This window comes from Aplidium turbinatum, chromosome 7 (genome assembly GCF_918807975.1).
Source record: "Aplidium turbinatum chromosome 7, kaAplTurb1.1, whole genome shotgun sequence".
NCBI classification, from domain to species: Eukaryota; Metazoa; Chordata; class Ascidiacea; order Aplousobranchia; family Polyclinidae; genus Aplidium; species Aplidium turbinatum.
The window spans coordinates 12,659,745-12,677,137 of NC_137478.1; the positions used below are offsets into that span (position 1 = coordinate 12,659,745).

Consider the following 17,393-nt stretch of genomic DNA (forward strand, 5'->3'; position numbering starts at 1 on the left):
AATCGGCTGCCAAAATAACTTAAACGTTTAATTGGAGGTCTCAATGGCTAGCGTGGAAGCTACACCGTTCTGGTTAGCGAAGCGTTACTGCTGCTCGCTGTGCTAGTGAGTAATCAGCCTTGTGCTGATAGCCGGGAAGAACGCCTTTCTTCACATTGACCTACCCCTGGCACCTGCTGGTTTTGTTGGCTCTTTCTTTCCACAAAGATAAGAGTTAAACTGACTGGTAAAGCGGCGGTCGATTACTCAAGTGGCAAGAATACGGTGCGATACTGATGAGCCCAGCCTCATGGGCGAAACACGTGTCTATCGCTGTCTATTCGATGCTACAATCGGCTGCCAAAATAACTTAAATGTGACAGAGACGTTGACCTTTGCGTGGGTGTCGAAAGATTCGGTTGTCATATTCACAATGACATCTCGTGGAGTAGAAGCAGATGAATAAACAGGTTTTTCCCAGTTTGTAATTTCGAGTGTTTGAAAAACCTCTAGTTATTACCCAATTATTCTAAAAATTTGCTTGTTACCTTTTTTAGCTTAGCCAATGTAAAAAAAAAAAAACGGTAGGGTGGTCGGACTAATCTAGTAGCCTATGCATTTAATGTTTTCCATTTGACAGTTCTTTTACCATAAAAACTCATAGAATGCCAACAGCACAACATGAAACGGATAAGAAATGGAAAATATTATATGATTTTTTCAAGCGTCTTACAGGGCCCTCCACGTATGGTCGTAGGACTTGCACTTGCGGGTCCTATGAACCACTTTGGAGGACGCTATACACTACAGTTGCTGCTCTACCAACATGTCAAAAATTCCTTTCAGCGTAGATACTATAGCTATACGTTGGTACCAGTTTTACGTTGGTAGGCTACTGCACGTAAACTTTGACAGGAAACTTACAAAAATAATTCTGATTTTTGTAAGCTATGCACAATTGCACATTGCAAAGAAAACATCACAAGCCCTTGAAGTTTACATAATGAACTGTAAAATGAGTTTGGTTTCACCTTTCTTCAATTCTCTAGACGAAAATAATCACTAAAAACTTTACCAAAATACTCAAAACACACTTCAAAAATTTAATGCCGCAAAAGCAAGAGTTAGCTGCATGATGTCATTTCTGTTTGGCATTGTCAATTTTTGAATTTCTTTTGTGTTTTGAAAGTTTAAATCGCCCTTGTTGCAATTTCTGCTAAGGTCGCCCATATTCACCTCTTTTCCCCTGATTAGAAAACGGTCCGAAACAAACAAAAAAGTTTAAAACAGACGTATTTGACGGTGTATGAGATTTTTATTCCTTAGTTGAGGTTACCACATTTCAGTTGTGGTGGTGTGCTCTGCTCCGTGACTTGTTGATGACAGATTGTTTTTTGCAAGCAAGTTAGTTGGCCAGTGCTTTTCTGTAGAGGTAGTAAGGAAATTCTTCAGTTTTTAGAGAACATGTTGCACCAGTAGTTTTGTAGTAAAATCCGTGTGTGTCTGGTTTCAGTGCACTGTACAGTTTAGTTATTTTACATTCATCTTTTTCAAGACAATAATTAGAATGAGAATAACTGTGATAGATTCTTTTGCGAATTCTAGTGACATTAATATGAGAAACATGTGCAGTAGCATGTTTGCCGTTTGGTTGTAACCGCTAATTTCGTTATTTTATGTAATCGTGTTCTTTGTATTGTTATTCCACAGTAAACCGTTCTGCAAAATTTCTGAGTGTGTCCAGTATTGCCAGGTCGCGTTTTCTTAGTAAAGAATATTTCTTATCGGATCGCAAGCGTCACGCTCGACGGCGCTGTGCGAGAAGCTAATAATAACGGGTATTTCATTGAACACGGCAAAGCAACCGAGCGCGGAAGCTAAAAAAAAGTTACATCATTGATATACCAAGACCACAACCGGTTGGATACACGGTTCAATGCCAGAAACACACCTTTTCTCTGACCATAAGTTTTGCGATTTAATACTTTGCCATTGCCTGGATTATAACTTTCGCAAATACGACACTGATATTTAAAACTTAATAATGACGTCAACATGTAGACAAAAATAAGAAAATTATAAATCGGACAAAGTAGCTAACATCTTTCTATAACACACTTCTAGCTCGGCTGTGCAGTAAACACACGTTGGTAAGTTCTAAAGCAGAAACTTAAATGTTGTGTTAAAATCAGGAATTCAGTAAGATCGTATAGCTGGAGGTACTTTTGCACACTCTTTCTCGTCCATAGTCGAGTCTATCACCGGTCTGTAATACAACGCCACCTAAAAGACAAACAAAATATACTTTTAACAGTATAACAGATCAAATTGAAGTTAGTCTTATTTGGTTCTAAATGAAAATAGAGATATCCATCTAGCCACACTATTTTAGAGCAGGGGTGTGGAAACTTGCAGCATTACTGGGCCAAACACACATAACCAGCTCGGTCTGCGGGCTACTAGAAATATATATTTTTCTCTATACAGTAGGCCCCGCTTATAAAGCCCACGGTTAATGGGCCCAATTTGGTCCGGTCTGGAATTATTGAAAGCATAAGAGTGACATGAAACCTTGGATGTTCAGAAACCCACATCCGAAGACCGAAGTTTCACTGTTGGGGCGTTTGGGGGTTAACGGCCTGCTGAAAAATCGATTTTGGAGGTAAAAAAAAAACATCATAAAGAACAAGAATAAAACCTTTGCCAGATTTTATGCTTTTATTTACTTGTAGACTTTTAAACAAACCGATTTGGGTGCCTGAAGTGGGGCATTCCCGAACAAGGAGCACCCAAATTTATGCCAATATACGTAAAAATATCATCATAAGGTACACAGATAGAACATGTATCATCAGTTGGAGCATGTTCTACTGAGTTCGAAACAACTTTTCTAGTGGCTCCAAGGTGGGGCTTAACCTGATTTCGGGATATAACCCTTCAAATTCACAAAATTAACATCATGAGGCACATGGATGACATCAACTGTATGTGAACGTCCCAGGCGAAACATTTCCGAATTAAAAGGCACCCAAGTTTGGGGCAAATCATGTAAAATAACATCAGGTTGACAGGTCAGACAGACTGTCCTGTATTATGAACAAACTAAAATGTTATTTGAAATATAGTAGTCGTAGCGCTAAATCCTTATTCTTTGTTTGAATAACACTGACAACGATTTTATTTACAAATCGAAGCTTGCCACATATAAATGCAATGTTTAATTTTATAGCCTACATGTTATTACCCATAAAAGACTTTCTGAAATGGGCTAAATAGATTGTGAAACGAGCATTTTTCTTACACAAAATCCAGTTTGATAGAAGTGGGCCGCTATTGGTTCTAAATTTCCGGGTTAGATCAGCTTGCTAATCCGCCCCTGATTGTACGTATAGGCCTAACTAAATATATGTTTCTCTTAGACTGAACACTGAACAAAAAACAAATTACACTGCGTGGTGTCATATAATTGAAAGAACTAACTCGAATAATATGTGATTTATGCTGAAAAGAAGGGAAAAAGTGTTAACTGTACAAAATAACGAAACCTGTAACGGCGTGCGAAACAAACATTAAACTTAAGTAGAACGAAAATGTGTACATTGACCTATGTAAAATAGCATGCCTTGTTTATTAAAAGGCTTCTTGAAAAAGCCTGCCTCCTTCATAATCTCTCTCGAGTATGCATTATTTTCCCATGTTTGGCAGCCACGTGAAAACATCAACCCTAATACTTTGTTCCATACTCTTTCGTTAGTTTTAGTGGAAACCGTAACATTGATTCAAGGTCAAATCATACTCTGTTCCCATGTGTTAAAAGTTGCTTGTGTTGTAAAAGTTGCTGTGCTTATAATCCAAATCTTCATCCACTGGGCGTAAGCCTGGATACGACAACAACATTACAGCGAACTATCACATTTTTTAGATCTTGGCATGCTGTGACGATGTGGTACATTAGGCACGTATCTGCTTCTTGGTGCATAACATTAAAAATAAAAACTTGAGAAAAAGACAAGAATTTGTCACTACGCTAAGACATGACAATCATCCTAGATGGATCTAAAATACAAGAACTTAGATACTAGCAGCACATATAAGTATTAAGATTCAAAGAAAATGAAGGGGTGTACCAGCAAACATATATAGGATTGGCCCATGATACAAGAGAAGGATTCACAGAAGATACGAACTGATATGAATAAATCAACAAGTGAATAAAAAAATAACAGTGACCTCTCAAGTACATGTACTTTCTAATTGGCGGTAAAATTACGTTTCGCTGGAGCCCAAAATTAAAAATTAAATCAAATCTCATAGGCTTATTAAAATCACTCTCAGAAACCATCATCTCAAAACTTCAAGACAACTTTCCACTTTCACTTTACTACGCTGAAGAGATGGGAAAATCGAAACACTGGCCACTGTCCGTAGTTAGTTTTAAGAATGTCTTTTTAGACTTAGACATTTCTTTTAAAGAAATACAAAATAATTAAAAGTCATGTCAATTTCACTTTGTGTGGAGCTACATGTACTTGAGAGGTAGCTGTTATTTATTTATTCACTTTATAGTAATAAATCCTACATTTCTACTGGCGCAGGTTAACTGGCTGTCAGTATGAGAATTGGAAAAAAACACCATGAGGGGTTCTCCATGCGCTATCATCGTCTTCGTCTCTTCTGTGATATAAATATAACAGTACAGTGAACTCATCTTTAGAAAACTGGAAGAAATTGCTGAAGGAATAAATATAAATGGAAAACTTATAAATAACATTCGATATGCAGATAACACAGTCTTGCTTGCAACGTCACAATGTGGTTTGCAAATTTTACTAGATGCAGTTCAAACATCTAGTGAAAAATATAGCCTAAAAATACACATTAACAAAACCAAAACTCTGGCAGCCTCGAAACGTTTTCCTGAACCAAAAAATTTGCGTGTACTGCAATGATAACAAAATTGAACAGGTTCAAAAATTCAATTATTTGGGCTCAATACTGAATTCAAGCACCCGATGTGAAGAAGAAATTAGACGATGCATTGCATTATCAAAATCAAGTTTTAACACCATGCCAAAAATCTTTAAAGATCGAAAGCTCTCCAAAACCTTAAAAATTCGTTTGTTAAAATGCTTTGTTTGGTCTTCTTCGTCGTATGAGCTGTTCTTCTGGACTATATGTTTGGGCATGATGTCATCAGCCACTCGACAGTTTCGTCATCCAGGGCCTTCAGTCCAAGCGCTCCATGTGGTGGTTGATGGATTGGGCAGTCATGGACGACATGATCTACTGTCTGGTCTGTGGCGCCACACTCGCATCCCGGTGAGGGAGCCAGGCCCCATTTGCACATGTCTGAACGAAAGCGACCGACGCCGGTTCGTAGGCGGTTAAGCCGGACCCACGCAAGTCTTGCGAGGGACACTCCCGGAGGGTTTGTTTGGTCAATTTTGATGTACGAATGTGAAACCTGGACAATAACGGCAAAAACCCGAAAAAAGCGTAAAGCTGCAGAAATGTGGTTTTACTGAAGAATCCTTAAAATTCCATGGACAGCTTTTCGAACCAACAGAGCAGTTCTTCAACAGATGGGCCAGGAGCAGCAGACAATGAGATCTTTAGAAATGGAGCAGCTGAAGTTCTCGGGTCACACCATATGAAAAGACTTGAAGAGTTATCTTAAAGTGAAAAAATACTAGGAAAACGGTCAAGAGGAGCACAAAGATTCACATTTTTGCACAATTTTCAACGACAAATCAAAAACCCTACTAAAATTTGGCAAGACGCACGAGATCGATCAAACTGGAACATCATTGTACATCAAGGACTGTATCAGCTATGACACCTACAGAGAGAGAGAGCATAATTTCATTATATTGTCATACAGAGTAAAAGTTAACAGTCAAAGGCATGATATGTTAAGTAATAATGCAACATTGTCAATAGCCCGGTACAATGATTTTTGCAAAGAATGTTAGTTTCGTGAATTTGGGATCATACCCCCAAAATGAGGTTAAGCCCCACCTTGGGGCAATAAAAAAAGTTGTTTCGAACTCAGTGGAACATGCCCCAACTGATGATACAAGTTTCATCTTTGTACCTTATGATGTTATTTTTGCATATTTTGGGCCAACTTTGGGTACCTCTTGTTTTGAAACGCCCTGCCTGGGGCACGCAAATCGACTTGTTTCAAAGCTTACAATTAAAGGCATAAAATTTGGGGAAGGTTTTGTTCTTGTAAATTATGATGTTTTTGAACCCTAAAATCGTGTTTTCCATGGGCCGTAGCCCCCAAACGCCCCAGCAGTGAAACTTCGGATGTGGGTTTCTGAACATCTCACAGTGGGGCAAGTTTGATAAAACATTTAAACCTTTTGTACCATATGATGTTACAAATACGTCACAAGCTCTCGAATTATATTAGTTGAAGTTTTGCGCTGCATTGCGAGCAAATAGAATCAGACTACCACAGATAAAATGTGACTGCAATCAAAAGTTGTAACTTCAAGAGAAAGGATGCAGGTAAAGATTTGTTTGCTTGATTCACACTGGTTGAACTTGCCGGTATGTTTACTAAATTTTAAAAATTTAAGATTTGTGACATCAATGAAATTCGTCTAGCGGGCCACACATTATTCAAAATTCCGACTTTTCCGCAGGCCATATTTGGCACCCGGGTCACGGTTTGCACACCCCTGACTTTGATGGTCAGATAAAATGTGTGCAAAGTAGAAGTTCGCTTTCGGGCAGTTGAAGAGGATGGAAGAAAACTCCTTGTTGCACCATAACTGTTTTAAATTTTGGGCATTAGATAGAAAACGGGTATAGTTGAGTTGAATTGTAATTGTTGCCGATGGCCCGCATTAATATGTCGCTGTACATTGTACAAAATGTACAAGTCTAACAGTAGGAAGTGCAAAATAACTGAAGCAAAAGTTTCAATGAAAGGTGTGCAAATGATTATTTTTTTATTCAAACCAAGCAAAGTACCCTGGCTGATATGAAATGAGTAATCTTATAGAAAAAGAACAACTTAAAATGCCATGATGAGTTCAAGTTGCGAAGCGGAGAAGTATATTATAAAAAAAATCCCCTGATATTGACTAAATTTCTGCAAACAGGATTTCGAAAAAAACGACACAAAATGAGATACCAGAAAAATGAATTAAAATTGTCTAATAAGGCCAACAGGATTCGGGTGGGGGTAGAGTTGAATCACTCAATGTTCCAATAAGACAAATAAAGAAATCTTAATGCTTTGAAGTACAGTAGTTTGTCATGTTAAAAAAGGCATTTTTGTTTCATCTTTCAAATTTATCCAGCTGTCGCGTGTTTTTAACTAGCTTCCGAAGTTATACAAACATTACACCAAAGCTCGTCTATTTGAAAAATACCTATTTGCGAAGCAAAGATACAACACTGCTCTGACTATTCTGATGAAATCACTCGCCTTGCTATGCCCACAAAACAAGTGGCCTCGTTTATTGGGTTTTGTTGAAGAAATCAAAAGTGTTGTTCAAGGAGCTTGGCTGGGCAGTAGTGTTGTTCGATTATTTTTGTTGCGCTGGTATTCTAAGATAAATATCAACATGTAGTGCTGGATATTGAGTACGAAATGCGTTCTTTTCTAGCATGATTTTATTAGTGTGGCCTGCCACAGCTTTCCTTCATGCCCGAGTGACCCACATGCAAAAAAGGGTTGTCAAATGTGAAACTAGCCAACACAGAAAAGCACCAAGTTTGTATGGTAACATACATAACACTGGTCAACACAATTTTTGCGATATCAACTTTGAAAACTGACGTAGAGTAAATTTGGGGTGTTCAGTTCGAATCTGACGCTGACCTTAAAGTTATTCGTCAGGTTTTTGAGTTATGATAACAATAAATCGTTACTTTTGTCAAAAGTGGAAGATTTGAAGCTGCGTTTATTACATACAGTAAATGGTGTGTTCCCAGTAATCCGTGCCATGGGGTGAATAAATTTTAGGTGGTTAGACACAAAAACGAGAGAACTTGACCTAAAAAATTTTTGTTTAATTTTTTCTGGCGCTTTTTCTTGTATGTTACATTAGTTTGTCTTTAAACTCTCTTTTGCAAATATTATTTCATATTGTTGCAACGTCTCTGGTTGTTGAAACAATCTCAAAATGGAGTTTAGCAATTATATCAGTGCTTTGAACATCTCTATTGCTTTCATAATTTGTCGAGTAACAAAGCAATATCAACAGTTGAGAAGGAGCGATCTTTCTGGCGTCAGCACTACCTAACTACTTCCACAAAGGTAAGTTTTCAATTGCCTGGCAAAAGCTGCGGTTGAGAGCTATTTGGCATGAATTCTATCACTGTCAATTCTTGCTACACTCGAAAAAGCAATATCAATTAGGTTTGGTGACTGTGCAAATTTAAAATATTAATTTTGAAAAACTGTTTTATCAATGCATATTTTAAATTTTTCGGTTTTGGCATCTTTTTCTTTTGTTGGTGCCAAACTCTTGTGTTTACTTTGACATTTTTTCATGCTCGCGCCAACAAGAAAAAATAAAATTGAAGCGTTTGTAAAATTTAGAAAGTAAAACTCAAAACAGGTTGTTATTTCCTTGTTATTGCATTGACACAACATATGCTTATGAATAAAATACAACTCAAAACTAATCGCTCAGAATGTGAAATAGAAGTGTTTTTATTTATTGCATAAGTGATCGCTCTCATCTGTTACTCAAAAAATTAACTGCACTCATACACATCCCATGTAGCCACATTCACCCTTTCTAAATTGATTTTATCTCGGCTAGCCTGGGAGTCCTGGGTATCACATTAAACTGCATCTTCGATGTCAGGAGGAGAGATAGCATAGCACCTTACCCCATGTCTGGGCTCGATGACACCGGAACACGTCATGCTGGTAGTTCTGGCCCTCACTTCTGACATTGATGCCCGTGCCAGGCAGGTTGGCAGCGTAGGATTGCTACATGCTACAATGGCAACATCTTTCAAGATGGCAAGAAGACAAACTTAAGTCAAACCCGGGTTGGCCGAAATCGTTAGTTGTCGTGCAGAGTAGGGTGTACCAAAAAAACCTTACTTTCACTGATCTTGCTGTTGGCTGGCAAAAAGTTGTGTTTTGGATCAAAACTAATGCTAATATAAAAAAATTTTAAATTCATTGATGTTTGACGCCTATTTTCTTTACGTTTCCATGGAAACAACCCAAATTTTTAAAAAATGGCGTAACTTAAAAACCACTATAGTTAGAAAGCTCTAATACACACCAAAAGTTCCAGAACACCAATATTCCTATGAGTGTTTAATACATTTTATGGGTCTAGGTAATGTAGTTTTTTAGATATTTCCTAAAATAGCGTTTTTGTAAAATATCTAGTTAATTTACTCTAAAAATTATTTTATACAAATTTTTGCTATAGCTGGCTAAAGTGGCAATGTAACAATCACACAGTAGTCTGGCAATGTAAACAAAAATTAAAGTATATAATTGACTAAAAACTTAAATTACCGGTATACATACAGTATATACATACATTGTATATACCTGAAAAGATTTATGCAGTAAGCAATACTATTTTACTTCCTTTGACAATGCTCAAAACAAAAGGTATACCAGTGGTCAGGTACCTGTGTAGCCGTAATGTGATATGCATTGTTTTACGCATCATATCAAAGGAAATCAATGTTGCTTGATTTGTAGTTTTTACAAGTACAGTTTCATTCCTTTTTTAGTAACTCTTTCAGATGATGTAGTAACTGTGGCTTGTTTTTGTCTCAATCCTTTGATAATCTTTGAAATGTTTTGTTTTGCTGTAGAATTCCAGGTGAGTTTGTCATAAAATTCAGTAAGAAGACCCAATGCTCGTTCAGATGCATCATTGACAACTGGGATTGCTTTGATTATATTTCTTACCTTTAAGTACAGTAGATTTTTGTGCCAAAACTTGGGATTAGCTGTTAAAAAACTTGTATCTAATTTGAGCAAATTGAACCAAGTCCATGAGTCTTTTCCTATAAGGTTGTGGAGTTGAGTTTGTTGTTGAAGAATTGGCATTTACTGGATTCTGGTTTTTGAAAGTTTACTTGATTTAAATACTCCATCATACTTTAAAAGTTCTCTAGCCATTTTCTGTTTCTGAGTGAAGGAAACGTGATCGCTGAATAGTGAATAGTGCAAAAATAACTAGGCGCTCAGAAAGGTACCACAAATGTTTACCAAACTTTGTCAAATATGCTGAAGGTATTTCAATAAAAAGTGGAGGTATAGTTGCAGAATATTTTTGCATCTCTTTCATATCATTCCTCAACTGGCAATGTAGTTTTAAACCACCATTGATTAGAGAATCAAGAAAATTGGATGTAGTAAACCAGGGCTCAATAATCTATATGAAATAATACTAGAAAAACTGCCAGGATACCAGACAAGTGTTCCATTTTCAAGCTCCAGGAGCATCACATCATGCTCATTGGATGAGTAGAATATTCTTTCGCTTACTTAACAAGAGTGGGTAATTTTCCTGGTATAACCTTATCTTGGAATGTTTTCTTTGATTACTAAAAATATTCATATCTCTTAGAAGTGTCACTACACGTTGGAGCATCATCATCTTAATGTTTGAGTGAAAGCATTGGAACTAACCAATTCATTTTTGATATGCAATATTCTTTAATAATTGTGCATGTCGACAGCTGCTATCCTGCTGAGTACAAACATGCAACTCACTAGCGAAAAGCCTACCCATGCACATTTTAATCCCTTAAAGCAGGGGCACCAACCTTTCTTCCATGCGGGCCACTTTGGCACTAAGGAGAGCTGTGGCAGGCTGCACTAATAAAATGTTAGGTAGGTTGACTCTTATGCTAAAAAAGAACGCATTTCGTACCCTGTATCCATCGTTACATGTTGTTCATATTTATGTTAGAATCCGGCGGCAACAAAATTAATCGAACAACGCTACTGCCAGGCCAAGCTCCTTTTACAACACTTTTAACTTTTTTAACAATGCCTAATAAACGAGGCCACATGTTTTGCGCACTTATAGCGAGGCAAGCGGTTTCATCAGAATATACATCGCCAAGCAAGAGTGGTGTTGTCACTTCGCTTCACAAAAGATATCTTGCAATTAACAATTTTAGTAAAGAAGGAAATGTTTGACACATCGCAATACACGCAACTATAGTGACCTACAAGCATATCAGCGAAAAATAGGCTCCAATAACAGGGAAAAAGAAACCAGGCACCATGAAACAAATGCTTGTAGAAATCACCCAAAAATCGTAATTCTATCGTAATTCATGAACATTGAACAGTCTTCCCTTTAAAAAAGCAATGAGTTGATTTTTCATTCTTTTTGTGAGAGTCTATAAAATCGTCTTTCTTTTGTTATAGACAAGTGTCACTTGCGGTGCTTATCAGCGTGGCAAGAATTTGCTGATTAACAACATTTTGCAGAACTTGCTTCGGCAGTAGATATACTAAATTTGGAACGATACAGAGAAGATTAGCATGGCCCCTGCGCAAGGATGACACGCGAAATCGTGAAGCGTTCCATATTTCTTTAAAAAAAGAAGAAAAAAACATTTTGCAGTACTAAGCTAAATATTTTCATAATACAATCAGAAAAAGTCTTTAAATTTATATATAATATTTTGCCAATTTATTATAAATTGAGTTGGCACACCGACCTATTTTCCAACAAAAACTTGCATAAAGAGAACACTGGTCGTGAAACACAATAACAGTGAAACGCACACTAGTGTTTACATGACATTTGCAAACTTAAAATAAGCAACCCTACGCTCGACATTGTCGAAATTCGAAAACAGACGTTTTAATCAACCACTGGGACAGTGTGACTGCACATCGCATTGGAATAGCTTTAAGCAACCCCCACCTAGAACTATAATCTGATTGGTCGGTTGGTGGAATCGTATGCAAAGCGAAAATACGCTTCCCGGAAAGTATTTTTTACCTTCATGCTCTTTAACTCCTCAAGAAAAGTATTTTGGGTTATACTTGTACGCTGATGCCTTCCGCAGGCCGCAGCATGGCGGGCCGCATGCGGCCCGCCATTTGGTGACCCCTGCCTTAAAGCTTTGCAGATTTTCTCATGCATTGATGTGCTGGTATGTCGCGTGTTGTAGTAGTATTACCATATGTTTCATTCTAAACTCACAAAAAATATAATCATACAGTATATGACAGGATACGACACAAACGTTACAAATTTATACCTCTCCCGTTGACAAGTCGACGTCAGATAAAGTGTGTTTTCTCCAATGATCTTTCATTGGTTTCTTTTCTTGGTTTTGCAATGGCTTGCTGTAATCGTACTCATCTACTCGGTCCTGAAAAACAAACGCATTGGATACATCAATTGATAATAATGTCTAGAACCTTACTACTTCATACAATGAGGAAAGATATGGTAAATATGAAAGATATGTATATTATTCTAGGTAAATATGTATCAACTAGGTGATTTGAAACTAACATTAATCTTTTTAATTTATGAAAACACTCCCTCAAAGTTTTATTTGCAACATAAACAGTCAGTGCAAAAATCCATAAAGCACTAGCATTCAGTTTCCAAAATTCAAAAATAGTCTAAATACACCAGTACATATTAACAGCATAGACCAAAATTTTAACCTTGAAATCTTCACGAGCATGGGCTCCTCTGCTCTCCTTGCGGTTTTCTGCTGAAACCACAGTTTGTGCAGCGTTGAGCAAAAGATTTTGTAACTCCAGGGTCTCCACTAAGTCTGTGTTCCAAATCAACCCACGATCATTCACCTGCATGTGGGAGAAGATTACTCCAGTTGGCATTATTTAAGCAACATGTGAAAATAATGTCAGTGGAGTAAAAAGCATGCGGAGTCAGTGTTTACATATTTGCGGCTAAAACTTTCGTTGGATACTTTTGAGTGAAATTAGTTTATTTTAATGGGTACAAAAACTTGAACTCATCAATGACAATGATCAAACATCCTGACAAGGGTTAACCATTTGAAGTGTCTTTTGAAGTGTCTTGCTACAAATCGGCTGCCCAGAAACTCAAAGTGTCTTTCTTGAGAAAGCAGAGCAAGAAGTTCAATACTAGACTTTTAAATTCAGGCCAAATGTAACACACTAGTGAATAGTGATAAAGTGGAAGTGTGCAACTACAATGACGCCGACTGGTTCAGCAAAGAAATTTACAATATCACATACTGTACAATTCATTGTCCGTTGAATAAAACAACTTTTTTCATAAACAGCTTTTGGAAATGTTAAATCAAATCAAATGTCGACGACGAAAATTAATCTCGATGAGAGTCATACAAACCTTTACTGCCAACAGAATGCAAAGATACGCATGGGAACAACCGAAACAACCTCGATAGTCAATACAGATCAAGAAAGGGTAGGGCACAGGGTTGTGTTTCCTCTTCCAACTTATTTAATTTGTACAGCGAATGTACCATACGTTCATGAGATCTACTGATATATCGGCTATTTTTGAAGTATTGATATCGGCAAAATTTGGCTGATACTGTGGCCGATGCTAAAATGTAAAAAAAACGCATTTGCTCTGGATTTTTCAGTCAGCAAATGTATAGATTTTTTGAAGTACGGTAGCAACTAACATCACACTGATGTAGAATAATAACATGTTCAAATTTTTGACACCTCACACTCCCATGACTTCTTGCGCGCCTTTTGGCATTTACAGTTACTTACAGTGATTTTTACGGTTACTTACTGTGATTCTTTCACTCAATCAAAACGTATTGTTGTTTCAGCAGGCTTGAGTTGCAATATTCTTAAATTGTGGAGAAGCCTCAATTTTGCCAATGTTTATAATCTGTGTTTCTTTTTTACTCTCAACAGAACATAAAACTTGTTTAGTTTTTTGTCCATATGGCATCATGACGTAAAATTATCCCAACAGTTTATCTAATACTTTTACACGATTTTTGCTCTATGAACTTTGAAGACTGATTTAGAGTAATCCGAATCTGACCTCAGAATTATCCTATCAAGTCAGGTTTGTTAGATATGATAACAGCAAATTGTTACTTTTGGGTCATTCCATGCCGAATGAGCAAATGGTTACATCATGAATACAAAAAAAAATTTGAAACTTTTTAAATATCAGTAGAGTTATGGTCATTAGAAAAATGGCCATTTTTGCTTGTTCCGCTTCAGTGATTTTGCCCAATTTCTTATATTTATAATTTCTTAACCTATGATCATACAAAATGGCTGAAAATTGCTAGACAGACATTTTAAGACCCAAGGAATCCAAAAATCTAGATTAAAAAGTTGACAGAGAAATGCCTGATGCGATTATATAGGTTTCAATTTGATACATGCAGTTTTCAGAGGCCAAACTTTGAGGGCCTATAAAAAAAAATGGGTATAAAACTTAAGAACTGAAATTCACATGTTTTATGCTTATACCAATACTCTTTCATGTCAGATAAAAAATATGAATTAATTTTGATAACTACTATGATAAAAGCTGAGTTTTCTGATTTGCAAATTTTGTGCTTTTTCACACTCATTGTTCAAGATTTTTGGTTATGACATCACAATTTACATATTGTTTGTTCATGACATAACAATTTACATATTGTTAGCCATGACAATTGTTATGTAGCTGATGAATGAATTGAATACTGGTAATGCTGATGACATGCTGAGGTTTAGGCTGAGGTTGACGCTAGGCTGAGATGACATGCTGAGGTTTAGTGTCATAATCGCATCAAGCATTTCTCTGGCTACGTTTTAATCTATATTTTTGGATTCCTTCGGTCTTAAAATGTGTGTCTAGCAATTTTCAACCATTTTGTATGATCATAGGTTAAGAAATTAATGTGGGGAAATGTTGCATGGCAGAAAATTTTCACTAAGCATGAAAGGAAAAGTATATCGGAGCTGTGTGCGGCCTGCAATGCTATATGGTAGAGAGACATGGGTATTGAGAGAGAGTGAACTGGCAATCCTGAGAAGAACGGAAAGGTCAATGGTGAGAGCAATGTGTGGGGTGAAAACGAGAAGGGAAAAAAGGACTGAAGAATTGTTGGATATGCTAGAGATGAGAGAGACCATAGATCAACTGGCAAGGGCAAATGGAGTAAGATGGTATAGACATGTGATAAGGAAGGAGGAAGGAAGTTTTCTTAGAAAGGCACTAGATCTAAAGGTGGATGGGAAGAGGAAACGCGGTCGTCCAAAAAGAACGTGGCAACAACAAGTGAAGGATGAATTTAAAAAAGTCGGACTGAAGGAGGAAGATGCAAGGGACAGGGTGAAATGGAGAAAAGGGATTAAAACAATTGCTGCGCGGAAACAATCGGCCACCCCCACTAGTGGGGAACAAACCGACGATGGATTATGATGATGATTGTATGATCATAGGTTAAGAAATTAGAAATATGAAAAGAAATTGGGCAAAATCACAGAAGCGGAACAGGCAAAAATGACGGTTTTTCTAATGATCATAGCTCCACTAATATTTTAAAAAATTCAAAAGTTTTTTTGCATTCTTCATATTTCTTTGACATCTACAAGTATGCCAAATTTCAATAAAATCTATGACATGTGGTGTAATTTTTCTGAGTTCAGATTCGGATCAGCACCACAAAATTACAGTGAATCAGTTTTCAATGTCCAAACAGCAAAAAAAAAAATCTTTTTTTATAGATCAGTATCGATCATCACAGGTGGTTTGGTATATGAAAAATAAATACCAGTAAGCTTCGACTTTGAAGTTCAATGGAACAAAGTGTCCATTGATCAATATGTGGTATAAGCAGTCAAATCCAATATCAAGAATAAGTCAATATGGTTTGTATGGTTTACGGTTTTTGGTTTGTCTTAAGTATGACATTAAACTGCATCCTCGATGTCATGAGAAGAGGTAGCACCTTACTCCAGGTCTGGGCCCGTTGGCACTGGAACAGGGCCCGTTGGCACTGGAACAGGTCCCGCTGGTAGTTCTGGCTCTCACTTCTGACATTGATGTCCCTGCCAGGCAGGTTGGCGGAGGATAGCTACATGCTACAACGGCTACAGTGGCAACATCATTCAAGAAGGAAAACTTAATAAGTCAAACCCGGATTGGCCGAACTCGTCAGTTGTCGTGCAGAGGCATCCGGTCATCAAGACCACTCCGGTCATTAAATGGAGGTTGGGGTAAGCAAAGGCATGCTCCCTGTAGAAAAACATGCACCAAAAAATGCTAATGATGAGTGTTAAAAAAGGAATGGCTCCCAGTCCCCGGCAGCCTTTAAATGGGCAAGGGTGCGAAGAATCTCTGGGTTGTCTGACATTGCTGTTAAAAGGTCAGGGGTACTACTGGGAAGTCTAAATGTAGGAAGCTTGTGTAGCGCCCTGCGTTTCACCTTAGGTCTTTTCAACGTTTGTTACCATAGTGAAATTGTCGTTCTTTTGCATATATGTAACGCATCAAAAATTGCTAAAAAAATTTCAAATGTAAACAATTTCAATTTTTGAAACATTCTATCTCTAAAACTAATTTGAAATTAGCAATTTTGATGGTAGATATGAAAACTAGGGCTGCTTCTTACTCAGAATAGCAAATTTCAGCTTTGTAAATGCTTTATATTAAAAGTTGTGAAAACCCAAACATGGAGGAAAAGTTACATGAAAAAAACATTTACAAGTTTTACACTTTCAAGAAAGTCAAATTCCAGTAGCCTATAAGCCTAATAAGGCAACCAGTCATTTTAGGTTGAATGTTCTTTGCTTCCTTTGTACAATGTGCTATAGGTGTTTATGTCATTTATGATACAACAAGTGCAATTGGCTAACTTAAAAGTTAATGTTGATGTTTTTCTCACTGCTTGAAATGGATATTAAGAGGGGTTAAACATCACTGCATCTCACCCCTTAATAGTTGCGGAACAAAGTTGAAACTCAGAAGATGAGTTCCTTATGAAAATCTCTTTGAGATGAATTTTTTTTTTTTTTTTAAAACCGTGTCTGACGGGGTCATTTTTTCACCACAAGATGGCGCATTTTAGCAAAATTTGCTGCCGGTCCATATTTTGACGTGAAATAACTTTTTAATGAAAGCAGTGTTTCCTTCCAAATTCAATGTAGTTGCAATCCAGCAGGAGGGGAGCCTCCAGAATAAATTTGAGAGCAATGCTATGTTTTGTATGGAAGCTACAGCTTTTTTAATATTGTCCAAATTTGTCTTCGCATCAAAATGGGGACACTTTGGGCCTCCATATTTTCAAAATGCTTTTAGACAATATAATTTTGAAACTGGATTTATCTAGGGGTGTTCAATTTCGATTTTCGATTTGATTAAGGTGATATTCGAAATTCGTTTTTCGTATCGGACATATTCGAAATTATAGCAGCCCTTTCGGCTGAACGCGGTTGAAAGTAATGCGAG

At 37.1% G+C, this 17,393-nt stretch overlaps 1 protein-coding gene and 1 non-coding gene across 2 annotated transcripts in view; one reads left to right on the top strand and one right to left on the bottom strand.

The window, feature by feature from the left end:
- Positions 1–446: 446 nt before the first annotated feature.
- The window catches only part of LOC145774027 (succinate dehydrogenase [ubiquinone] flavoprotein subunit, mitochondrial-like), a 134,603-nt gene continuing 117,656 nt past the window's right edge, over positions 447–17,393 (bottom strand). The window contains exons 12-14 of the mRNA XM_082585160.1: positions 12,632–12,775; positions 12,214–12,327; positions 447–2,262 (exon numbers count right to left, since the gene is read on the bottom strand). Coding sequence (XP_082441286.1) covers positions 2,176–2,262; positions 12,214–12,327; positions 12,632–12,775 — 345 coding nt within the window. The 3' untranslated portion in view covers positions 447–2,175. The remainder of the gene's footprint in view (positions 2,263–12,213; positions 12,328–12,631; positions 12,776–17,393) is intronic.
- LOC145774917 (U6 spliceosomal RNA) lies at positions 11,435–11,537 on the top strand. Its single transcript, XR_014290090.1, has one exon. It is a non-coding gene; the product is annotated as a U6 spliceosomal RNA (small nuclear RNA).